Raw genomic sequence first — 25,812 nt, 5'->3', positions numbered from 1 at the left:
AGCAGAGCTGCCAAATCCAATATTCATTACTGTATAAAGCCTTTGCAGCCAACTGCAATTGCAACCTGAAGCTGCAGTGCTGTTGTGCATGCGTGTTGCTGGCCTGTGCAGAAGCTTTTACTGTTTCGTCTTTGCCTCTTGATTAGATTAAATGAAAGTATAACTGTAACCCTACCCAAGCCTATTTATTCTATTTTTAACCTTGCAGACAGGCAGAAAGATCTAAGGGGGGGAGAAAACGAACAGTGTTTAACTAAAAGAAAGATAGAAGATGTATTATAGATAAATCTATTTCCTAAAGTCTTTCCTGATCTGAGCCCCCAAAATTAGCACTAGTTACTCCAGTCCAGTGTGCCACACTCCCTGTTTCACTGGACTGCTTGCATCTTTTCACTTGTTACCTTCTTCTCCAGTCTCCTTTCTGATCAGTCTTCACCCTTTACCAAGGCAATCACAAACATCATACAGATCACTCAGCATCACAAAAAAGCTAAGACTTCATGCTATTTTCAATATCCCTCACCTGTAATAAAATCAGTAGCTGAAATACCTTACCTGCTTTGCATGTTTAGTGTTACTGTTTTCCTGAAGTAGAGCCTAGCTTTTTCCACTACAGTTTGAATTTGTCTTCAAAATAATCCGGAAACTTCTTAAGTTGCAAGCACTGTAGAAGTTTTATGCTTTGGATCATGCAAGCCCTGTGCCGTTTATTTCTTTTCCTGAGGCTTTGTTCCCCATGGGCAATGAGAATATCCTCTGCTCATAAGATGACAGAGAGGAATCTTGTAGCAAAATGAAACCAGTTCTCAATATTGCAACCAAAAAGATGGAAGCATGCTGAGACTGAAACAGAAGATCTGTCTGCTGCCATACCTGACCTCCTCAAACTGCTTAGTCTTGAGCTTAGCAAACACTGCTGCCTTTACCCACTGACTGCTATATATGAAGTGCTCTTTGAAGCCATTTATCAACACCAACTCTCTGCTGATCAGGGGGACAGGGAGTGATGAAGACTGTGGTTGGCAAGAGTTGAGGAGGAATGACTGCATACCACCTGTGTGTAAGTCATTACCCCTGATGCGCAAACTGACCTTCCTCCTGCAGGATCTGGATGGAGATTGAGTTTGTTCTTATTAAGGCCAGAAACAAACTTAACTTCAAAGAGAAGAAGATTGAGAGCAATGCCTTTGGTCACTTACTTGCTTGCCTGTCTAACCATGTTAGAATACTCTTTCAAACAGCTGTTGAAGAAGGAAAGGCTGCTCTATTTGCCTTTTGCTAGGGGTGGGCAGATTCTGTTGTTAGCATAAACATATGGAATCTTGCAGCAGCAGTAACTATATTGCTCAGTAGGATGCTAATGGCATTGTGCAGCACAAGCAGCATAAAGGTCTCGGCTTTCATGAAAACAGTGAATTATACTTGAAAAGTGAACATCTTTGCATCTTATATTGTTTAATGGACTTTGAAGAAAGATTTGACAAAATAAGCCCTGTATGGTTGCTTTACAGGTCATTTGTAGTAAGAGTAGAAGTCATTGCAGTCTGCCTAATGGTGTCTGCAACAATGAAAGAATTTGCTCTGTCGCTGTAGAGTTGCGTTTTAATAACTGGATTCTCAACCACACAACCTTCTCTGCTCTAGAGTGCCACCTCTGCTTCAATTGTACCCTGTATGAGGAGAGACAAGTGTTGGCTAAAGCAGAAAATGTCCATGCGCAGTTTGTCTTCTGCTCTTACCTTCCTCCACTTATTTCTGTTCTCTGTATAGGTGATAGAGATACACTGCAAGACAGCATCAAATTGGTCAAGTAAAACATTCAGTTGTGAAAAATAATAGTGGTTCCTACCCTATGAAGCAGAGAAGAAAGCTGAAGTTGAGCCTTTTTGCAGGAAGGTGAAATGTTTTGTTCACCACACAGGTGGTCAGAATGTGAGACAGACCTCCCACAGGCCACTTGGTCACAGGCCTTGGAAAACTTCTGTGCTCTGGGCACTTGTAGGCTGAACAGAAGGGACAATCTCTGGCACACAACCAAAGAAAAAGCGCGATGTCCCAGCTGTCTTGGAGGTGGTGGGACTTCGAAGACTAGCTTTAAAAGCCATCTGAACAAGTAGGGATGTGACAACTGGATCAAAAGAGAAGAGCTAGATACTATAATACTATCTTGTAGGCTAAATTATAAGAGAGGAGTTACAGAGTCTTACAGAGCCATCAGCTTGTATAGTCAGTGTGCATAATTTAGCTGGTGCACTGGTTTGCAACCTGACAAGAGGAGTGCCAGAGCATTCAAGGTCCCAAATTTTGCCCCGTTCAGTCAGCTGGCTCCCGTAACATCTGCTTTACTGCGAGAATAACAGGAAGGGGTTTTTATGGAAGTTTTCTTTTTATAGAAGTTTTCCTTTTGTGTATGGACTAAACAGCGCACTCTTTAAAATAACAAGACTTTGTGGCCTGAGGGCACCATGTCTGTAAGATGCTGAACACCTTTGCCTTGCTATCAGGCATATTACATACCAACAGTACCAGTACCAGCAGTGTGTTTAACCCTCTAGTCTTCGATTTAGGTCAGATCTCTGGGTCTTGGAGTACTTGATATCCTTAGTTACTAATACGTTCGATAATCTGTTTACGAATAAGGGTGTGTTAACCAGAGCAAGTACTGTGAAAATCAAGTTTCTTATTGTTTTTCTACCAATTAGACCATTCAAGTAGAACCATTTGCAGGCACCGTAAAAATTGTTTCTATATGCATCAGTCTTGTTATGTGAGGAACATGAGGAGTAGAAATTGATTCTTACATTAACATGCTTCTCTTTTTACACTTGGGTACTCTGTGTTTTTGAATGCAAGCAAAGTATAAATATAGTATATGTATATTTATTATCAGTAGAATTATCTACCCATCAGTAGAGTAAATAAACATTTTAGACCAGGAGGGCCTATCTTTTTTTTATGCTTCCTTTCTGAAATATAAACCTTCCTTTATTTGTTCTTCCTAGCTCTGTTTTGTGATGTTTTGGACGCCAAACGTGTCAGAGAAGATTTTAGTTGACATAATTGGAGTAGACTTCGCTTTTGCAGAGCTGTGTGTTGTTCCCTTGCGCATCTTCTCCTTCTTTCCAATTCCAGGTAAAAACCAAAAAAAATAATGATCTGTAACCTCAAAACCAAACCAACCCTGAGGTGTGGTCATAGAACCTGAAGTGGCTGTGTATGCAATAGTGACTAAATGCAGGCCTCGCATAGGTAACACTGTTTTTATCGAACCTGGTGTAAACCAGGACTGTTTACATGAGTAGTCAAGATACAAATGTTGCAGTAAGAGCAGTCTGTCATTAAGCAGACTTCTGGCTGTCAAGACTCTGAATTCCGTCTGTTGTAGCTGACCAAGAGCACACACATGGATGGCAGTAGTGAGACATGCTTGCCAAGACTGAAATTAGCTGTTTGGAACAGCATCTAGGACCAGCTCCACAGTAACATCACCTTCATCAGTCTCCTGCTGCTGCCAGACTCAGTGGTACTTTCAGATACCATCAGAGCGTAACGATACAGAATAAAAGTTAATGCCCCTATTCAAGGGAGAGACAGCAATAATCAGAATGCTTCCCTTCAAAAAACTTCTAACTTCTGTAATCAAATCATGCAATGTTTTCTGCTTATGTGACAAGGTGTTTTTGTAATAAAAGTGAACTCCAAACACAAGAATAGGTACATGCAGATATCTCTTTTTGTGCCTAGTTGTTACACTATGTACTACACAGGAGATGATGGAGGGAAAATTTGCCATGGTATGATTTTTCTTTAGGGAAGGGGATGGTATCTTTTACTGAAGGCAGAATGCACCATCTAATAAACTGGTTGTCAGAGAACAGCTCTTAGAAAGGATTGATGTCTGTAACTGGCCTTTTATTTTTTTCCAAGATCAGTGTAACTAAAACAATTTGGATACAAGATTTACTTCATTTCTAGTAGGATTTCCTAGTGTGCAAAGTTACCAGAAACAAGTTTCACTGTGATTATTTCTGAACAGTGGTCTCTGCATGAAAAAGCTTCTCTTATGAGAAAAGTAATTCTCTTTTTTCTACTACTCTCTCCTCCCTCTCTCCCCATCCCCTCCCCTTCCCCTGTTTATGAACAGTGACGGTCAGAGCGCACTTGACTGGTTGGCTGATGACTCTGAAGAAGACGTTTGTGTTGGCACCCAGCTCAGTGCTACGCATTATCGTCCTCATCACTAGTCTCATTGTGCTGCCTTACTTGGGGTAAATCATTCTCCTCTCCACAGAGCTCATGGGTTTGCTTTCCTCTTCATTCCTGTTTCTTGTCACTTAATAGCTGAATTTGGGTATCTCAGAGTGTTTTCCCTAAGTACTAACCACAATAGAAAGCTTAAATAGTGTCAATATCTGGAAAAGAAACATTTATAAATTTACAAGTGTGACTTTGTTCTAGGTAGTCATGATAGTGATGACCCTTTTGAAAAAACATACAAATGCCAGAGAGGCTAAGACATGTCCTAAGGGGAATTTTATTTCAATTCTATTAACTGCATTGTTAAGGAAGCTAATGGAAGAATATCTTGTTTATAAGTTAAATGATCTATTCTACATCATTTTGTGTGAGACTTTATATTCTTAGTCCATAATTTGATCCAGAATGTGTTTCTTTTACTTAACAGTGAAGTCATTCAGAAACAAAAAAAGTCCTTTAAAATATCAGCTATTTTCTTTGCCAGTGCATTATGTCTTTGAAGGAAATATTTCTAACAACAGATTGATTCTGTAAGTATACTTATGAATCAGGCATTCTCACACAGCCATGACTGCTGTCTTTTTATGCTGCCCACAGAGTTCATGGAGCCACTCTTGGAGTAGGATCCCTTCTCGCTGGTTTTGTAGGAGAATCCACCATGGTTGCAATAGCAGCCTGTTACGTCTATCGGAAACAGGTAAGAATTAGGCTCTGCGGAATCTGGTGAAAACATTTGTTGGATATAGTGGATTTTAGTTCAGATTAAGAATATAGTTTTGTAATGTAGCTCCCCAGCAGCCCCACTTAGTGAATTTGGTTTGCTTCCCTGTGCAACTTGGGAATTCTTAGGGTTGAAATAAAACTAAATGGTGCCTTCCAGCTGCTAGTGGGCATTCAGGTCATGGGACATGCTGGTCTGAAGTAAGCTTCATGCTCCTCAAAAGATGTGTATCATGGGTATTATTTCCTTACTGCCACCTGCTTTGCACTGTAGATGTGCTACTACAGTACAATATGGCTTCTTTATGCAGACATAGGAACTACTCATCCAAGCTTATTATTCGTGTATGTGTGTGTTTCTTTAGAAAACCAATTTGCTGAAATAGACAAAAAGTAGAGTTGCTTAATTTCTTTTACTATCTAAAGAAGTAGCTTAAAACAGGATATACTCCTACAGCAGTAGAGAATAAGAGCTTACAAATACTTAAACAGGCAAGGATTTCTCACAGGCATACTTTTACATATTTGACCATGCTACAGTCCTGCATGTATGGAGTAGTATTGGTACACAAATTTCAAAGAATATTCCACTAAATTAAGTTAAACATACATTAAATATTGGCTTGGTGACTGGGTACATCACAGTACCTGCACGTTGTACCCTTCCAGTTACATGTTCAAGGCCCTGGGTAGGTACCAGGCGCAACTCCAAGCAGAAACAGCAGCGTGTGTGCATCATCCCATGGTGCAGAAGGATTCTGTGGATGGGAGAAGAAAATATAATCTATGCATTTACTTTTTTTTTTTTTTTAATTAGATTTCTTACTAAAGACCAACCAAAGATGCCTACCACTTCTGTTGGAATATCTAAAAGCCTTATGTTGGAACAAACTAAAACCACTTTTGATAGGTCATAACAGCACAGGCCATAGCAACAGACCAAAGTGTTCAAGTTTCATAAGAAAACAGAAGACTTTGATCACAGTCATGATTAGTCCATCATGTTTTTCTTAAGCACCAATGAGTGAAACCTGTAGATTTTGAAGTGGCTGTTCTTGACCTGTGGTTTAACAACATATATGTTTGGACTAACCTCCTCATCACATGCTCTTTACAGTAGTATCTCACAGAGTGTTTCTGGCCAGGGACATGGTGCTTAATTTTTTGCAGTGATGAGTGCAGGTAGTAGTAGGAATAACTGTGCCAACCTAATTTTTTCCCTTACCAGAATTAGTATGTAGCTGACAGCATCATCTCAACAGCCAGTGTGACCGTGGCAAAGCCGACCAGTAGCTCTACGCACCAACTTGTTTTCACCTATGGTGGCATTTGAGAGCTGCAAATCAAGTGTTGTAGACACTTCTGAAATTTTGAAACTCCAATATGCCCAACTCAACTGGATCAATAATACCTGTGGGGGATTTTTTGTCAGCTGTACAAGTGTTTTCTGTAAAACTAGTCAGCCTGCTGAGAAAGGGATAATAAGGAACAGATGCTTCAACTCCTTTTGTAGTGGGGCCGAATGCTTCTTAGCTTTACTAATCCAGGACATCCTGGATGAATCATAGGCCTCTTGAATGCCCTTCTGCTTCTGCTAGCCAAAAATACTCTAATACTTGGCCTTGGTGTGGTGGGGGATCACAGTGGATCAGCAATACCAAAAAAAGCCGGAATGTTGACATCTTGCAAAATTCCTGAAGTTTGACATTTGAGAAGTTAGGTTGCTACCTCTATCTTTGCCCCTAGAACAGCTTATTCTCTCTCATATTTTGTTTGCTTTTCTGTGGTTTGTTTTGGTTTTTGTTTTTTTTTAATAAAAAGTCTGTGATGTAAAAGATTCCAGATGCTCTCTTCCCTCCAGTCATGCCGAAACCTGTTTTGGATGTTGCTTAGCATAAGAAATGCCTCTGTTGCTGCATTTATGTTAGAAGGGAGAAGGCTGAGCCCCAGGAAGGTTATGAAAACCTTCTAAATTAAGACAACTTATTAGTGACAAGCCACAAGTATGACACAAATACTTTAGCTTTTCATAACATACTAAAAAAAAATAACCGTTATTCACACCTCACTTCTCCTTGTGCCCAGAGTTTGTAGGACTGCGTTGATGCACAACTTACTGATAGGTTTCCAAATGCTTGTTTCAATCTAGAAAAAGAAGCGGAATGAGAATGAAGCAGCTACAGAAGGTGAAGACTCTGCAATGACCGACATGCCTCACACAGAGGAAATGACAGACATCGTAGAAATGAGAGAAGAGAATGAATAATGAAGGGGATGCAATTGTTCTCTGCAGGGACGATTGGAGTGACACTTCAGCATCTTGTCGTCTCTCATACTTTTTCGTTTGTTCGTTTTTATTTTTGTAATAAAGAGGCCTTGATTTAAAAGGTTTCAGATAAATTCTCTAGCATACTGAGTATGCTCTCACTGATGAGGGACCTAAAAAGAGGTCTTTGCTTTTTTTTTTTTTTCCCAATTGAATTTGTTTTCTCACTCCACACAAACACAAAAGATACAATTGCATCACTGTAGAGTCTTCCTTACTTATGCATCCACCTTCTCTGGACAATCTGCATTTGTCAACCAAAGCCCTGCTCTCTGTGCACGTGTGTGTGTGTGTGTGTGTATGCATGTGCTTGCACATTTGCACACGCACATGCACGTGTGCCACTGGCTTAGTGCTACTGCCATAATCCTACTCCCTCCCCTCTTTCCTTTTCCTTCCTTTTCTTTATGAGAAATGTAAAGGAAAAGAAGTTTGGAATACAGAGCTTTATTTTACTTGCTGGAAAATGACTTTGCTACATAAACTAATATACTATGGTGAACTATATCTTTTTGTTTGGCCTCATCACTAGAGCTGATACTGCGCAGGGTACAAGACAGGGAGGAACATGTAAGTCTCCACATAGAAAGTGGAGAAAAACAGGTTCCTCTCTCCAGTTACAAGTGTGTGGATGTATATGTACACACACACGTACATAAACAGAGACATACATATATATATATACTTTTATATATATATGCATACAATAACTAAAATACACACAGGACAAGAACTCTATTTAGCTTTCATTCCATCAGAAAGATAGTAACCTTTTGAAAAATGTAAACATTTAATTCAGAACTTTCCTGAATCATTAAGTCCCACCGTATGTATAATTTTTTTTTAGGGAAAAGGAAAAGAGAAACATGCACTTTCCTCTTGTGAAGAGGGTGATGGCAACTGATAAACTTTGACTGTATTTGAATAAAAAAATAATAAATATTGACAAGCTTTACCAAAGTTCTTGTCCACTGACTTAACTTTAAAGGTTGATTCGCTCTGTATCTTATTTCTGGTGCCTATATATTTAAAAACAAAAATTAGATGATGTATGCAGGATGCCGTGATATATCATATTAGTACACATAGCTCCATGGATTTTTTTTTTAATGTAGAGATGTACACATACTCACACACACGCGTGTGTATATGTATATATGATTCTATATACATATATACACGCACACATATATGTATGTTTTGCTGTACTATATTTACCTATGCAGTAGATCGAAATCCATATGGTGAAGCTCAAGTACTGATGGTCCTCCAAGTGGTTAGAGACGCAGATCACACGTTGGGTCTCAAGGCAGGAGTTGCGCAGGAGCAGGGAGTGGGCTTTGCAAAGATGGCAGCTCTGGTTGGAGCGGGTCTTAAATCACGAAGTGACTTGCATCAGGTGGAAATGAAGCTGATGTAAGAGGTGGCCGAACCGAAGAGGGTTTGGGTGCCACCGATGACGGCTGCAGTGGCAGCTGGCATTTCTGTGCTCTTCTGTGTTTGGCTGCGGGGCAGCGTTCATTACTGGTTCGTGGTAGCTTGGGTTCTTTCAGATCTAATCGTGCCAGAGCCTGGAAACCGTTATCCTCCGTGCTATATCCATATCAGTTAATTTAAACCTTATTTAGTAAAAGTATATTTTTCTAAGTTGAGGAAATTGTTATTTAAGTGTGGACAAATTCCGGTTCTAGATTTATTTGCCAGGTAGTCCCAGCACTCAGAAAACTGATCAAAATTAAACATTACTTTAAATGTTATATCAATATATGTGTATGTAGACACAGACATACACATGTGTATAAATATATATACTGTATATTATGTACATTTATTTTAAGCTATAATACATTTCCTATTTTTCCAAGTTCAGCTAAAAACGTCTCTAAAATACTACAGAGTTGGCTAGTAACCAGTTATGGCCGCCATCAAAGGCATTGTATCAATGAATTTTACATTTTATTGTAAACATTTGTACCAATTTGTTACAGGTACAAATGCAATAAGAAAAAAAATGTACAAAATATTGTGCTGAATGACAGCTTTGCAGAAGCAGTTCATGGTTAATGAGCTGTGGAACTAGGAGGGTTAGACTAAATCCAGTAACCACATTTTCTGTGCCACCACATGGTTGTTCTCCTTGTTTCTGACAGTAGTTGTAAAAAAATAAAATGAAACCACAGACAAATGAATGATTTGCATTACGTAGACTGTACACATTCGTGAATACAGGCTCTCAGTCATATATATAGAACATGTATATAGACTGTTACAGATCACAGTGGCCATTTGAGGTCTTCTCTTATTTGTTTTCATTTCTCCAGTACATTTGTATCCAAGTCTACGAGACACAGTTTTTCAGGAACTGTAGAGATAAAGCAAGAAAATATTTTTTGTGTATTATTTCTTTTGGTACATGGCTAAAATTCAAACCAGTATTTTTGAAGAATTTTGAGCATCACCCATCTAGGTTTCAAGATAATTGCACTAAAAAGTAAAAATTTGAAAATTAATTAAATGAAACACTGAAGCTTTTGCTTTAGATGAGAAAATATTTTTAGAAGGACTTATTGGTCATAGAGAGCTAAACTAATGGTATTGTAAAAGATAAATTTTCAATTGTGTGGGTAATATTTGATAGTCCTTTACTTTGCAAGATACTGAATGAGAGCAGGAATGGTGAGATTTGGGCAGGAATTCAAGCAGTGACATAAAGGATTCATGCCTTGTATTTATTCCTGCGTCCTGCAGGTTGCGTATTTCTTTACATCAGTCTGCTGGATTAACAAAATGCGCCAGCGTTTCTGCAGTGATTGAGTCCGAACCACCCCCTGGTGCTGGCCCGGGCTCTCGCTGTGAGGCCCAGCAGCTGTGGGGCGGGAACGGCCGGGCCCAAGGAGCGCCCTGTCCCCCACGGCTTCTAGTACTGCTGCTGGGAAATGTCAGGAGCCTCAGGGACCACCTGAAGCAAAAGCAGCCGGGCAGGGGAGGCAGTTGGACAGGTTACCAGCTGGGAGCAGGCAGCCGTCCTCCTTGGCTGGAGGCCTGGTCAGAGCGCTGCTGGTTCCAGTGTCTATCAGGCAGATGCTGGTGCACGCCCTGCTCTGCACCTCTTCCTTCCCACAAGGACTTTCCTGAGTTCTAGTACAATGGCTTAGCTCTCTCTTTTCCGTTACTGCTTATGGAACTGCTAGCTATCTTCTGTGGTAAATATTTTGCGATAGAAACCTGTTTGTTTTCTGCTTCGGAGAGCCAGAGTGCAGTCATCATGGTGAATTCATGTGGAGATTGGCCTTCCCAGGCTTTCTTGAGAATTACTGAATTACATCATCAAAGTTACAACAAAAAGAGGAACAAAGCTGATCTGCATCCTACATCGTAAATTTCAGACTATGGGAGAACAGCTCGCATGGGTGAAATAAGGGCAGAGCACCGATAAGCTGTAGATAAATGTTCGTAGGTTTTTAGTGTGCACGTAAAATTGTGTTAACTTGTTTTGAGTTTTCCTTTTGCAGACTTGACAGGAAACATTGGCCTTTTTTTTAACCCTGACTGCCCTAAGCAGCCCTCTCAGGCTCACCAAGCAGTGGACCTGATGGAAAAGGCTTCTGCGTTTCCCAGCCAGTGCTGGTGGCCACTTGGGCACCAGCGGGGGCAGTCCTGCTCCTCGTCCCCCTGGCACAGCCGCTCTGGGCAGGAGTGCTCCGTCGCCTGCTTGTTAGATAGAGCCGCCCTGAGAGGGAGGATTGGGTGAGTAACAGAGAAGTCTTTTGTTTTCTCCTCATTTCGCTGCTAAATATTTCCTTTGAGCGGGAGAGATTTATATCTGGCTCTTGCTCGGTGTTTTGCCAAATCTGCAGCCAGAGAGGGAGCAGCCCGAGACAGAGGGCGAGCTGATGAATGCAGCCAATTCAGGGCAGTCCACGACGTGCGAACAGAAACCTTTTGAAGGCGAGAGTGCCTTGTTTTGTGGGATGGCGCCTTGCACTTAAAAAAAAAAAAAAAAAGGAGAAAGGATGCTTTCAGGCCCGAGTGCTCGGAGTCGCTGGGCATAGTCATGTGTTGGGCTGCAAGGTGGCAACGGGAACGGGGCATCCTGCAGTTCCAGCATCCCAGCTCTGGTCTCACCGCTGGCATCCTTGTTGACCATGGCAGTATCAGTTCCGTCTCTCACTGAGGTTTTGGGGTTGTGGTGTCATCAGCATGGATTTGAGTGCAGCTGGGTGTCACCTGAGCATAGTTGCAGTAGCCCTTAGTGTATTGGAAAGCCATGCATATGTATCTGAGTATGTATATGAGAGTTTTGTGTATGCATTTTTTATTACAGCCTTTATATAGTTCATTGGAGCAAGGATTCAAGTCTAAACATGATCTTAACATGGTACTAATACTAAGCCATTTTAAAGAAATGGCAATTTCATAAGAGAGTAAATAAGACACCCTTTCAGCAGACCTTATACCAATAAGCTGAAACATGATTTAGATCAGTAAGCTGGAATGGGACAGAAAGAAGACATGTTTAAAAGCTTTTAAGTGTTGTATATCCATCCTATAGACAAAAGCATGGTGTGGAGATGAGTGAATCAGAGGGCAGAAAACAGCAGAGGTGTGACTGCTGCTGTTTCCCTTTCAGCTGTCCCAGAGAGGGATTGGAGGATAAGGAGCAATGCATCCATAAGACACCACTTCTAAGTATCTTGTTTTCTGAGTAGAGGAGCCATCAGAGAGAGGAGTATGAAACAGAAGATTATTCAAGCAGAAATAAACCAACATCCAGGTTTCATAACATACAAAGAGGAGGCAATACCTAGTTTGCTGTGTCTGAGTAACTGGCAAGACTGGATTGGGGAGAAGTCATGGAAACCTAACTTAAACAAAAGACAAAATTATCAGAATTTGGGTATCCAATTGGCATTTCCCAAATACCAGCTTAACCATAAAATGTTCATGTTTGCTTTTTGACTAGAATTCAAGTGCAGAATACTGTATTTATTGAAGGGAGCCAGCTCCCACAGAGTGAGGGTGCAGTGCAGAGCAGGTGGTGGGGAGTCATGGCAGAGCCCTGGTGGCATAAGAAGCTCTGAGTTCATACCATGACCTGCAACACACTGTATTCAGCTGCAGCCTGGCAGCACCACGAAATGAGGCAGAAGCGTCAATTTAGCAGTGAACTCGGTCTAAGCACAGTCTTGACCCACAGCATCAGCGGCAGGAGAGTGTGGGGTGTGGGGGCAGCCCTGGCGCTCTGCTCCGGGTTTGCACAGCTTGCAGAGATTTGCTTTGGAGAGCCAAGTTCAATTTTCAGTGCTCAGATGCACTCTTCAGCAAAACCACTGCCAGACTTCTCAGTAATTGGCACCTTCTGAACAAAAAGGCCAAAGACAAAATACGGGGGCAGAGAGATTGAGCTTTAAGCCTGGCTTGGAGCACGTACTTGCACAGAAGGGCGTTTTGGCTGCAGCTTGTGCAAGTTAATTGTAGCGGTTACAGAGTGAGCTTCAGTGTCAGCATTTCATAATCAAGATATCCATTCTATCTCAGTAAAACAGAACTCTGGTATATTTTTAGGTGTTCTTTTGTCTTTGTAACCCTGAGGGGAAAGTTTTCCTTAGTATTACCAAGCTTTAATGCTGTTCGAGCCAATTTATTAGTTTAACCTCATCATTATTTCCTGTCATTCCTAGTTCAGAGTCTTCAGATGGTTCTTTATTTTCTTCTGAAGGTTCCTGCTAGGCTTATTTTGTCTGTTGCCATTTTGCGAAGGAAAGTGTAATCATCATGCCAACTGAATGTCAAGTAATGCCATGATTAAAAAGTAGCTTATAACAGAAGTCTTCTTTCATGGACTGTTTTTTACTTTTCATTTGCTAAGCTGAAAAGGAGAATCAAGAAGTACAAGGAATTGAGGGGTGTCTTTATTTAAAATCAAGAATTAAAAGAATTTATTCAAGTTCATTACTTAGCTCCAGCCACGTTGTGACTTTCTAATGGTCCATAGACCACAACCCAGAATTTTCCAGCGAAGTTAGCACTGCATCCCCAGCACAGCACAAAATAGTTTGAAGCACTGGGAAACATAAGACTTCATACATTTCACAACTAAATGTGTCACTTAATGAGCTGGAGAGGGGATAATCCATTAAGATTAAAATTCAGCTGGACATGAGCAGCTTGATCCAATGCCTAAGGCAGCCCTGCTTTGAGCAGAGGGGCTAGGTGAGATGACTGCCTGTGGCCCTCTTCTGACCTACATTGTTCTTTGATTCAATCCAGAACCCAGAGAGGTCCCTTCATCTTGAGGGACTTGAGAATGCTTGCCTTTGTTAAGTTTTCAGTTCAGGGTTGAGAGACAGTGCCTATTAGGCCTCTACAATGTAGGCATCTGAGCAAAAAAACTAAGCTGCACAGATTCTTTTGCTGATGACAAAACTTGCGTATTGCTGAACCAGCTGTAAAGTAGCCTCCCACCCTCTGGGAGCCCACAAGAAGGACAAAGGAAAAATAAGCTATTGTATCTGCAGATGAAATATCTGAGTTCTGTACTGCACTTTTTCAAGTAACTCTCTACGCAAAAACTGCCTGAAACCAGCAAGCAATTGTATCTATTACCTGCTTCGTCCCGTCTCTCTTCACGTGCATCATTCATCTGATAACTCCTCTTTGTAATCAAGATAATGCAAAGCAAATACTTACGTTTATATAATAAAACATCTTGGCCTATTTGCAAATGAGAGTATTATAAATTCCCGCTTAGGAAAGAGTGTATTTTAATATTGGAAGAAGAGCTCTATCCATAATTCAGCAAAACCACAACAGAATAGCAAAGAAAAAACTGCAGAATAGAAAAAAATTAATTTTAATTGCATTAACTTTTAATGAGAATACTGCCTGGGTGAAAAGTAAAGTGTACATACACATGCAGAAAACAGCAGAGCCTGGAACTAACATGCATTGCTCAGCTTTGTAGTTTGCTCTTCAAAGCAGCACCACCGTAACTCTGCTTTTGTGTCCTACTATGATAAGCAAAAAAAAATCCCTCCTAGGCTGTAATTAAGCAATTGGAAGGCTACAGGCAATAAGTTTACTGGTTACTTAGGTCAACTGATTTTATCCACAGAGTTTGCAAGCACTACAAAGTTGCAAAAGCAAAACCTCCGAGTAAGTTGAAAGTATGTATGGATTTTTGTAGATGGCATACCCTTACTTACTACCATCAATAAGCTTTTTAAAATAAATTAATCACTCTTTAAATATTGTAGTTCAAAGTGCACTTCACTTACTTTAGGTTTAATAAAAAGCTACCTGCAATGTCTTGTACCTTTTTAAAAAGCAAGCACACAAGATGCGAAATTCAACCTGTGTTTTTAAACTGGGCAGAAACTCCCACCACCATCATAAAGGCAGACAAGCTTAGATCATGTCAGGTTTTTATCTTTTAGAAGGTTGCTCTCACTGCTCCATTGCTTTGGATCAGCTTGTGGCGTTGCGGCCTCCACCTTTGTTTCTTGAAGCCAGGAGGGCTTGTGGTAAGAGACATAGGCACAGCTGGAGGACCCCGGGGGTCCTCTGCTGGGAGGGAGGGCAGCTGGAGGCAGAAAGCCCAAAGCTCCTTTAGAAAGATGCAGTTTGATAGCTTGTAAGTCCATCACTGGGTGTGAGCTGGCGGCAGTGGCCCTTTCCAGGGCAGGAGAAAGAAACCAGACATTGCCTGTCAGTGGCAGACTTGGTAGCCGGGGTTGCAGGCAGTGTTGGAGCCCCCTGGGCTGCTGGTGTTCCTTGTCCTGTGACACTGGCACAGCAGGTCACTACCACAGGCCATGGAAATCCAAAGTGGAGACCAAGGACTCGACTCTGCATGGTGGAATGGCTGAGGTGTGTGTAGCGGCACATGGGCAGCACAGGCTAGCAGCATTCCCAAGCTGTGAGGAAGCCTCGCTTCATCTGTATGGGACAGAAAGCTGCCAGGAGTGCCCGAGGAGCACACGTGAGCAAGTGAGTGTGGAGGAGCAAGTGTGTGTATGTGGAGGGAGAGAAGGCCACAAATCAGTGAGTTGAAGTGTCTTTTGCAAGCACCCTGTGCTGCATTGCCCAGCAAGGATGATACAGGTGAGCAGGGAGAACTGTAACCCCTTCATTTATCATCTGTAGTGAAAGGTTCACTGACCTTTAAAGGTTATCAGGCAGCATGACCAGACAATAGATAAAAACAAACCTTGCACCAGGGGAGGCTTAGATTGGATATTGGGAAAAACATCTTCACTGAAAGGGGTATCAAGCACTGGACACAGGTTGCCCCGAGAAGTGGTTTAGTCACCATCCCTGGAGGTGTTTAAAAGATGCAAGGATGTGGTTTGTAGGTGGACTTGGCAGTGCTAGGATAACAGCTGGACTAGATGACCTCAAAGGTCTTTTCCAACCAAAAACAATTCTACGGTTCTATGACTTATAGCGTTAGGAGAACAAATGACAGCAAACTTTGCCACGCCTTTTGCAATGGAGGAAGACGCAGTCTTCACGCATGCTGCTCTCTCCATCTCTGCATACATGAGCAGGGCCAGCCGCAGGGTCACTCTAGAGAGAATCTACAATGGTTGAGCAAAACCATTGGGTTTGCTGGGCAGAGCAGAAGATGAGGACTGTTTTGTCTTCTTAGGAGGAAATCATTCACAGAGGAGAACCCAATTGTATAGAAGAGCCCCCCTTGAAAGTCTCTCAAAGGAGATGCAGTTTCTGAAAAGAGGTTCAAAATATCTTTGATCGTGTGAGGTCAGACTGCACCATTTGTGCAGTTATACTACAAGTACAGCAGGCTCTCCAATCTCAGGTGCTATAAGGATGAAATTGACTAATGTTGGTAAAAGATTCTTGGATTACTACAGGGAGCAGCACCACAGAAATGCCTAAAAACACTGAATTCATATTTGCATGTTTCTAATTGTGCCTTTGGGTTCTCTAAAATTGACTTATTTTTAGTTTCATGGGAAAACATTAAAAATGGGGAATGGGGGTATGGGGAATGGGTAGCATCTGGAAGCAACGTCCTAAAAAAGAGCACCTTAAAGTCTGAAGACTCTTGCTTGGGAAAGAGGGGAAATTATGTTTGGAGGCCTCGTCTTTTCCCCACTTGACCCTCTGACCATGGAGTATTCTGCAGAACAACATTTTGTTCTTCTCTAAGTGGACTTACAACACTGAAGGAGGCAAGAGTAGCATCCGGTCACACTTTAGGGCATGCTGCTGTTGCACTGGGATTACGGTCAATTCTCTAAACACCTTTCTGTAGAGAAAAAGCCCCATTTTTCAGTTCATTTTTGTAATTTGAAGGTTAATCTGAGAACTAGGCAAATGCATATTTCACCTGAGAGGTATAATTTGTTTTTCATTTCTTTCAGAGTTATCTTTCAGCATCAGATTCAGATTATTTCTTGCAGGATAAAGCTGCCTTTATGCAAAGTAGGGTGCCTAATAGCCATCCTCGACTATTTAAACAAGTCGATTTCGTAGGGACTGTAGGTTTCCACCCAGAGCACTGTTTGGGACTACAGTACAGGGATCCTAGATTTTAAATGAAATGTTACCTCATGCATCATTTTCTGTCATACTTGTAGAATTCCAGTTGATTCTCTCAAAATAAACATTGCTTTCTGTAATTTGTACACATGCTAAAGCCACCAGTTTGTTTTGTTAATGACCATTTTGCTTTGCTTTAAATGTGGAGTTTCTTTAAACTTGAAAGAAACCAATGAAGGTTAAAACTTCGTACATTTTTACAGGACTTCTAAGGTCAAAAGTATAAAAGTACTTGTTGCATTGAAATTGAGTGCTGTTTATGTAGTTAACAGAGATGTATGTTTTTGCATTGTTAAAAAGAATGACCTATGCTTTCTTTGGGGGGGAAATCTGTGCTCCAATATTGTCCAATAGCTTTCATATTATAATTACTTTAAGTAAAGTTCTAACAGTTTGCATATGATTCATGATTCTGATTGCTTCTGTTTTATTTATTCTGATAATCTGACATGGTCTAAAGTGATCTTCTCATTTGGAACAAGCAAAATATACCTCCTGGTGAGAAATTAATCCAACACACACAAATTGGTTTTGAATTATGAACATGATGCTGCCAACTGCAGTGTCTTAACTTGAAGTTAATGAAATCCAAGGGTATCTATAAAGCAGTGCAAGACAAGCTCTCTTTTTCTACAAAGCCTCCAAGTTTTGTTGATGTGGAAATACCATGGTCAGAGTACTTTTTCCACACCAAATCTAAAACTTCCATAATTCCTGTTAAATAGACATTTAATAGTTAAAAGGAGAGCGTTATTCTCATCAGGCCAGGGCAAACTCATGTTGTAACAAGATGCTTCATCCATCCATCAAGCCACCAAAGCTGTTCTTATGAAGCTGTGAAAACATTCCTTAACCAAAAATGTTTAGTGTTCGATTTTGAACGAAGTGTCCCTTGGGTACTCCAGAGTAACCAAATCTGAGCTACCCAGAGCCAGGGAGCGGACTGACTCTGGGACCGCAGCCTTAAACATCCCTCCTGATGCGACATTTGAATTGCCACTGTTCTCAAAAAGATCTTGGAGAGGTCCAATGGTAGGGCTTCGCTCATACCCATGGCCAACCCGCTGGGACTCTGCAGCCTCAGCTCTCCTCATACCAGCCCACAGCAGATCAGATGATGCTCTCAGAGAAGAAGTCCATCTTCTCCAGCCCACAAAATGACCGCCTCACATACTGCTTTCAACTTTAGGGCGCCCACGATCTCCATCATCCTGTATTCCTCAAGCCTGGCCTGCCTTAGGGCCCCCCACACCTTGTCAGCCCTTCAATTCCTGCCCACCTCATCTCCTCACCTCTCCCAGGGCTCCCCACCCGCCCTCCCAGCCCCTGGCATCTGTGGCCACCTCCCCCATGCAGTGCAGGCCTCAGTTGTCCCCTGGCCTCTGCAGGGTGTGCCCCATCTCCCTGTGACAGGGCTGGGACGAGCAGCGTTGTTTCTCCTGGCCCTGGGTTGGGGTGGTGGAGGAGGGCTGTGGAGACCCCTGAACTGGCTGCAGGTCTCGCTACGTTCAGGTCCCCCTTCCCGCTCTCCAGCTGCCAACTGCTGTCACCATGGCTGGGGAAAGGATCAGGTCATGTCTGGTCACGTTCCTGCCTGACACCAGGAATGCTGAGCGAGGCCGAGAATATAATTAGGGCATCTAAATCGGCAAACGACAGCACCCTCGGCTGCTGACAGGCGCACACTCGTTAGCCACTGTCACCCACTGCTGCCTGTCCATGACTGCCTGCAAAAAGTGTGACCTGACCTTGTCCAGCTCTGCCTGCCGACAGTGCTGGCCTGGCAGGAGGCCGTGATACAAAAAAAATAGAAAAGAAAGGAAAGAAACAAAATTTTAAAAAGGACTCAGAAAAAGATACTGCCTTTGTGCCTGCCAGTCCTGTGCACTCACTCATGAGGGCAGGGGTGAGCAAGCCAACAACCCTGGGGCTTCGAAGGCCAGAGCCTGTTTGAAAACAGGTGTGGGGATTACTGCCACATTGCTTCATCTTGAGGAGATTCAGCAAGGCCAGAAAGTGTAAACAGAGTCACATGTGGTGAGTCTGACTTTCTCAAACTAAGCTTTCTCTTTCAGGGGCCACGTAGGCTTTATTTCTCTCTCCCTAAGCAAGAAAGGCCCAGATTGCAAGCAGGTAAAAAGTAAGACATGCAGTGTGATGGCAAACAGTCTTGAAAGTCTCCTCTCCCTCCCTCCCTACTTCCCATCAGCAGACCCTCCTCAGACTCTTCCTCCATCAGTAATGAGGACGACTAGCTCTTCCCTCTAAGAGGTATACTGGAATGTAATCCGGTTTATTTCCCAAAAGGGCACACATACATCTCAGATGAGGGAGTCCTCAACCACAGACAAACCCCCTTGCTCACAGATGGCACTGCATGGCCTTCGCTCTTGTGTCTAATAATCAATAATAAAGGGGGGGAGGAAGGGGTGGGAGAAGATGGCTCTGCCAGAGGTCTATCACTGGAGGAAGATCTGCCATGTGCCAAGGAACAGAAAAGGGCTTGTTACCAAAAACAAGCAAAAAAATCCTGAAACTAACAGCAGTATAGCACAAAAAGAGCAGAAGTACTGCCACTATCTTTCGGCTGGGCTTGTCTGTAAGGGCACTCCTCAGCAAGGTGTCAGACAACCACGCCGAACGTTCTCCCAACCCCTGCGACACGGCAGAGAAGCAGAGACCTGAAGGGAGCAAAACCAAAGCCTAGTAGCGGTTGATGAGGAAGATACTACCCAGAAGACAGTCAAGCAGTAATTACCTGTCTGTACAGGCTGTGCTGTAGCTGTGAAAAGGGTTCCTCCTTCCTCTAGGTGACTTAAAAGGCACGGTGCCTTCCCATCTCATGGGCAGAGGAATAATTTTGCAGCAGCAGGAGCCAGTGCTCCCAAACCTGCAGCCAAAAATGGATTGCTCTGTGCCGAGCCCACCTTCCATGAGCGGGTAGTCAATTCACACATCATCCAGTGCAGCATTCCTTTGAAGAACCAGGTGTTCTGGTGGCAAGCCCCACCGATGACAACGTATCCCCTGCGGTGCAACAGGCCCACCTTCTCACACACAGCTCTGACACCTTTTATCCTAGTTCTGCAAAGGAAATTTCACACCATTATTTCCTTCAAACTTTTCATGTTGCTGTCTTCCATCTTCTCTCTGGGAGGGCAGACACATTGGAATGGAGCATCCATGGGGCGGGGTAATGGGGGGATGTAGTAACACCTGGATCTTTCATCTTGGTGTCTTACAAACCAGGTGATAGTGGAAGCCATCACAGATCTGCTTTAAACAGTCCTAAGCATTGCTCCACCTTATTTTCCTTTTTTTTTTTTTTTTTTAAATAATGTTTGCAATCACCCACTTTAAAAAGGCACTGATTTATTTTGGTTGACTAAAAGAGGTTTTTTGTTTGTAGCATGGTTTGACGAGACAAAACTCGGCACTTCTGAGTGAGGAGAGCTCTACAGAGGGCTCATCAGTAAATGAGCACCATGGAACCACTTGATAGTCTAAAAGTAACATTAATATTAGACACTAAAAGCTGGTACATAAGCACCATGTGCCAGCCCCCTCTGGTAATACCTGCAGGAGGTCAGTGATGCTCCAGCTGGGTGTTTCCTAGGGATGATCTTAGGGGGCTGAATGGAAGATGAGAATCTGAGCCGCACAGCAGGAGACAGCATGGCCTGCCACTGTGCAAGTGCTATTTAAAGCCAGAAACTGTTAACTCCCTGAAGTTGTTTGTTCGTGGGGTTTTTTATTTTCTTGTTGTTTTAGTTGTAAAAATCCCCTTCCCTGTTTCTTTTCAACCATATTAGCCAAGCAGCTCAACGATGACCGCAGAGAAGTTTTATTATTCATTCTTCTGATTCCCTTGACAATTTAAATTTAAAAGACAAGCTCAGACGAGGGGACAGAAACTGCTGTTAGCTCCTGCTTGTCGGCTTGCTGAAAGGAACACAATCCTCCAAAATGCAAGCGCACTCTTGATGCAGTTCATTACACTCTGGCACAGAAGCCAAACCTTGGCAGCAAGAGACGAACCTGCCCAGAAGTGGCAAGAAGCAGGCTTGCACCCAAGTTCTGACTTTCAGCTCTGCAGAACCTCTCCTTAAGCAAAACACCCAGATCTCCTGCTGCAAAACAAAGGCCAAAATGTTACACAATACTTAAAAAAAAAAATCCACTCAAAGAAAGAGGCTCTAGAAAGAGTCTGACTGAAACAGCCACAGTTTGCCTGTTTATCATCTAGTCTGTACATCCTACTTGCGCAATATAATTATTTCTTTCAACCTTTCATTAAAAAACAAACAAAACCCAAACACATTCTTATAATGCAGAAAACATTCAGAAATGTGGAGTAGCAGCCCAGCAAGTGCTTCACCTCTAGAGATATATCTTGTTATAGTTACACCCATTAGTCTACAGATGCAGGGGTTTACACTGAATACATTCCTTTCAGCTGGAAATATATTTGTCATCTCAGCAACTCAGTAAAAACAGTATGGGCAGTACTAGAAGATTATTATCATTTTTATTCTGTTTTTCAAAGCACTTTAAATCTTTATAAAACATCTACACCTAGAAAAGGTTTTTGCCATCTATAATAAGAACAGTAAAAATAGACTAAGGTTGACCACTGATTCAGCCAATATTTTGGTCTTTGGTGTTTTACCATCTTCTAAAGTAGTATAAGAAAACAAGCGTTCCATGTTTTCAAATCTGAAGAAAAGGATAATTTTTGACCCCTGTAAAAAAAAAAAAAAAAACCACACCAAAACAACACCTGTTTCTGGGTCTCATGAAATCTTCAGTGAGACATTATATATTTCTAAATATCAAAGATGTATACAAAATAGAGACCCCAAATCCAGGTTAACCAATGGTCCCCAAATGACAGGAGAATATAACCAAATTCAATCACTGGCTTCTCAAATCAGCATTTTATTTGCCTGAGTTTTGACAGGCAACACATAAGACCTGGTAGGTCAGAATAAAAAAATTAAATTTACACAGAAATAAATAGATTATGGAAAACTTAGGATACTTACAGTTTTATCTCCCCTTGTCAAGCCAATACTGGAAGAAATAAAACAGTCTGACAGTTTTAACTAACCAGGCACCTGTAAATGTGGTAGGAAACTAACAGGTTTATTTATTTTAGAAGTTATTTGACTTGCTCTTGGACGATCTTGAGAGTCCAACCTGTTTCTCAACATACATTACTCTCAATACTATATAGCCTCACGTTTGTGTAAAGAGAGCAAGTTACCCTAGAAACGCTGCCCGCAATTCATACAGCGTGTCTCAGCAGATCCTCTTTAATTGTTACAGAAATTATTGTGGCCGGGGAGGCCTAAACGCGCCTTCCCGCGCAATGCCGGGCCTGCAGCGACCCCTGCCGGCCCCACCCCGGCCCGGCCGCCCCAGCACCAGGAGCGGGTCCCGGGGTTCAGCTGCGGGCTGGAAACTGAGGATGAAACACAACGAGGCTGCTTGAGATAGACGGTACTAGTCTCATAATTACTGTAGCAGCTTTTCGGTTTGTTTTGTTGTTGTTGTTGGTTTTTGGTTTTTTTCTTTTTTTAAATACCAAATGAGTGGGTGCACAACAGGTCTAACAAGGCCAGTGTCTGAATTCAGTCACAGCCGAGCAGAATACAAACACTTGCAGAATTATCCAATTCCAGAAAGGTGAGAGGGGAAAAAAAAAAAGAAGGGAGGAAAACAACAACAACAAAAAGTACCTACCAGATTCAGCCTACATAATAACATGATTTTTATAAAATTGTAATTTCTACAAAATTTGGGGCTTGGGGTTTTTTCATTTTTTAAAATAAAAAAGGATTTTTTTTTTTTTTGTCAGACTGAAAGCTTGACACTGAGCAATATGTACAGCAGCTACCTGCTACAGTCCCTGCAGTGCCCATCTTCTGGAATAGCCCAAAGGAAACATATCATGTCACGGACCTGATGGGTACGTGTCTGGAAAACAAACAAACAAACCAAACAAAACCAAACAAACAAAAACAAAAAACACACAACAAAAACCCAACCAACCAAAAAACACCCAACCCCAAACCCCACAATTCCAAAAAGGGTCAAATTGAGCAAACAGTCCTCTGGAGGAGGCAGCTGGCAATGACATTCGTTGTGTCACTCCTTCCTCAGCATGCCACAGTATTCACTTGACAGCTCTGACAGAACAATTTTTAGTTAGTACTGACTAGTTCTTCAATGGCTCAGTGCATCTTGGGGTGATTTTTTGACATCCCGCTGGCTTGAATAGAAGCCATGAACAAGAATAACAGCAACCCATCAGCACCCGTGCAGAAAATTAATGCTCTGGGTAAAAGGGACTAGAGAGCCACCTTTCTTGAGAGGCCTGTACCACGCTAAATCTTCCGTATTTCACTTTTAACTCCACGGAATTAATAACATTCCCTTTCCATTTCTCAGAGGCTGAGGTTCTCCTCAACAAATTTATAAATGGAAATATTCTTTGAATCTGTCTGGCTTGAAGCACGTTAGTCGATGCCATAGGACAATTATTAATCTAGCGGCAAACTTCCAGAACACGCCACGTGTTGTCTTCCACTCTTACCAAAAAAGGGAGCATCCATAAAGTACATTTGGCCATCTTCAAACATTCTCAGTCCCATCCTGCCAGCTAGCATAGTGGGCAACAAATGGTGATTATGTCCAGAAGACAAAAAGATGCAGGGGTGGCACAACCAACGCTATTAAATATTAAGGACATGCTTCAAACTCTGTACTCAGTACACAATGTGAGAGCTCCCTCTCCCTACTTCCTTTAGCACCTAAAAATGGACGTAGGACCATGTCTGCTGTTGAGGTGAGAGACAAGTTCCCACCTTACTCTCCACTCTCCTCCACTAGTTTTTGATCATAGGGTTGTTGCTGCCACACAAAAATAAACTTGGCCAAGACTTGATGAAGCTTTGACTCAACTATCGGAGTAAAGTTAGTCTTGAACCAAACACATTTGCACCTCCCTGGGGCAGCTCGGTGCTGGGGTGAGCTCCTACAGGACACCACCAGGCTGGTTCCACCACAAGCTCCTCAGAGTTGTACCAGGCGAAGCTTTGCTGCCTTGCCTACTGCAGCTCCCGTTCAGCACATTTCTCCATTTTCTCACTCAGAAAACATTTCTTCACAGAACGGGTGGTGAAGCAGTGGAACAGGCTGCCCAGGGAAGTGGTGGCGTTACTATCCCGGGAAGTGTTTAAAAGACATACAGATGAGGCTCTTAGGGACATGGTTTAGTGCTAGATCTAGGTTATGGCTGAACTCGATTTTAAGGGTCTCTTCCAACCAAAATGATTCTCTGGTTCCAGCCACAGCCAACTACTTCCACAGAGTACAGCACAATGTACCTCCCAGTCCAGCAAGGACACCTGGACCTCTTGTTTTCCTTCACATGAAGAATTTCAGCAGTACACTTCCATCAACAGAAAGGAAGCTGGAGCATAAATGTTAATTAACAACACATTTCTTACTACAAGATGAAAGAAAGCCAGAATAAAATCTCTGTGTAGACCACAACTGGATTTAGCAAAAAGCATGCACTTAAATATTTCTTTTAAAAGCAATCAGCCCAAGTCAAGGCACTATACTATGATAGAAAGCAAGATGTTTCTATTTAATACCTCAAATATATTAAAATGGTTCTGAAGAACACAACAAACACACATCTTCTCCAAAAAGCATACAGGAAGCAGAAGTTGGAGGTACAAAGTTAAAGTGTATGTGGGGGGGAACTGCCTGAAGTGGATGCAGTATTTTTTTTGCACAAAAAGCACACCAACTACAATAGCCAGAGTGAACCTTCTTCATCTCTATTAACTCCTAGGAGCTCATGTTACAGTATTAAAAATCTGGACAGTACCTAAGATAGTATGCCTGGTGTTGAGTAAAGCATCTACTTCCTTTAGTGCACTGAAGTACAGCAGCTATTTTAAATTTATTCACATGGAAGACTTATGGATATCAGCATGGGGGGCAGAATTGATTTGACCTCCCTTCCTCCTTGTGGTGGGTTGACCTTGGGTGGACACCAGGTGCTCACCAAAGCTACTCTCACTTCCCACCTCAGCTAGGCAGGGGAAAGAAAATATAATGAAAGGCTCACATATTGAGATGAGAACAGGGAGATCATTCACCCATTAGTGTCATGGGCAAAACAGACTCAACTTGGGGAAAAATTAGCTTATTACCAATCAAATCAGAGTAGGATAATGAGAAATACAACTATATCTTAAAACATCTTCCCTCTGTCTCTCCCTTCTTCCCAGGCTCAACTTCCTGAATTCTCTACCTCCTTCCAACAAGCAGCACAGGGGGACAGGGAATGAGGGTTGTGGTCAGTTTATCACACATTATCTCTTCCGCTCCTTCCTCCTCAGGGGGAGGACTCCTCACTCTTCCCTTGCTCCAGTGTGGGGTCCCTCCCACGGGAGACAGTTCTCCATGAACTTCTGAAACATGGGTCCCTCCCACAGGTTGCAGTTCTTCATTAACTGCTCCAGCAGTCCCTTCCACAGGGTGCAGCCCTTCAGGAACAGACTGCTCGAGCCTGTGGTCACAGGTCCTGCCAGAAGTCTGCTCCAGTGTGGGCTTCCCATGGATCACAGCCTCCTTCAGGCATCCACGTGCTTCAGCATGGACCTCCATGGGCTGCAGGGGACAGGTGGTCTCACCACAGCCTGTAAACCAAGGGCTGCAGGGTGCCTGGAGCATCTCCTGCCCCTCCTTCACTGGCTTTGGTGTCTGCAGAGTTGTTTCACACATTCTCACTCCTCTCTTCCGACTGCAAATTTTTCCCCTTCTTAAATACATTATCACAGGGGGGCTACCACCACCCCAATAGGCTTAGCCTTGGCCAACAGCAGGTCCATCTTGGCTCTATCAGACATGGGGGAAGCTTC

The 25,812-nt window shown here is 42.5% G+C and overlaps 1 protein-coding gene and 1 long non-coding RNA gene across 2 annotated transcripts in view; one reads left to right on the top strand and one right to left on the bottom strand.

Moving 5' to 3' along the window:
• Positions 1–8,263, top strand: part of ANKH (ANKH inorganic pyrophosphate transport regulator) — a 98,398-nt gene extending 90,135 nt beyond the window's left edge. The window contains exons 9-12 of the mRNA XM_065831137.2: positions 3,003–3,132; positions 4,145–4,268; positions 4,855–4,954; positions 7,127–8,263. Of these exons, the coding sequence (XP_065687209.1) occupies positions 3,003–3,132; positions 4,145–4,268; positions 4,855–4,954; positions 7,127–7,243 (471 nt within the window). The 3' untranslated portion in view covers positions 7,244–8,263. The remainder of the gene's footprint in view (positions 1–3,002; positions 3,133–4,144; positions 4,269–4,854; positions 4,955–7,126) is intronic.
• On the bottom strand, positions 4,624–11,098 carry LOC139827205 (uncharacterized). The gene is made up of 3 exons (XR_011737526.1): positions 8,522–11,098; positions 7,042–7,122; positions 4,624–5,735 (listed from the first exon to the last, which is right to left on the bottom strand). It is a non-coding gene; the product is annotated as an uncharacterized lncRNA (long non-coding RNA).
• Between the last annotated feature and the right edge of the window lie 14,714 nt (positions 11,099–25,812).

The sequence above is a fragment of the Patagioenas fasciata genome, chromosome 2 (genome assembly GCF_037038585.1).
Source record: "Patagioenas fasciata isolate bPatFas1 chromosome 2, bPatFas1.hap1, whole genome shotgun sequence".
In the NCBI taxonomy this organism is placed as follows: Eukaryota; Metazoa; Chordata; class Aves; order Columbiformes; family Columbidae; genus Patagioenas; species Patagioenas fasciata.
This window is presented reverse-complemented; position numbering and strand designations above follow the sequence as displayed.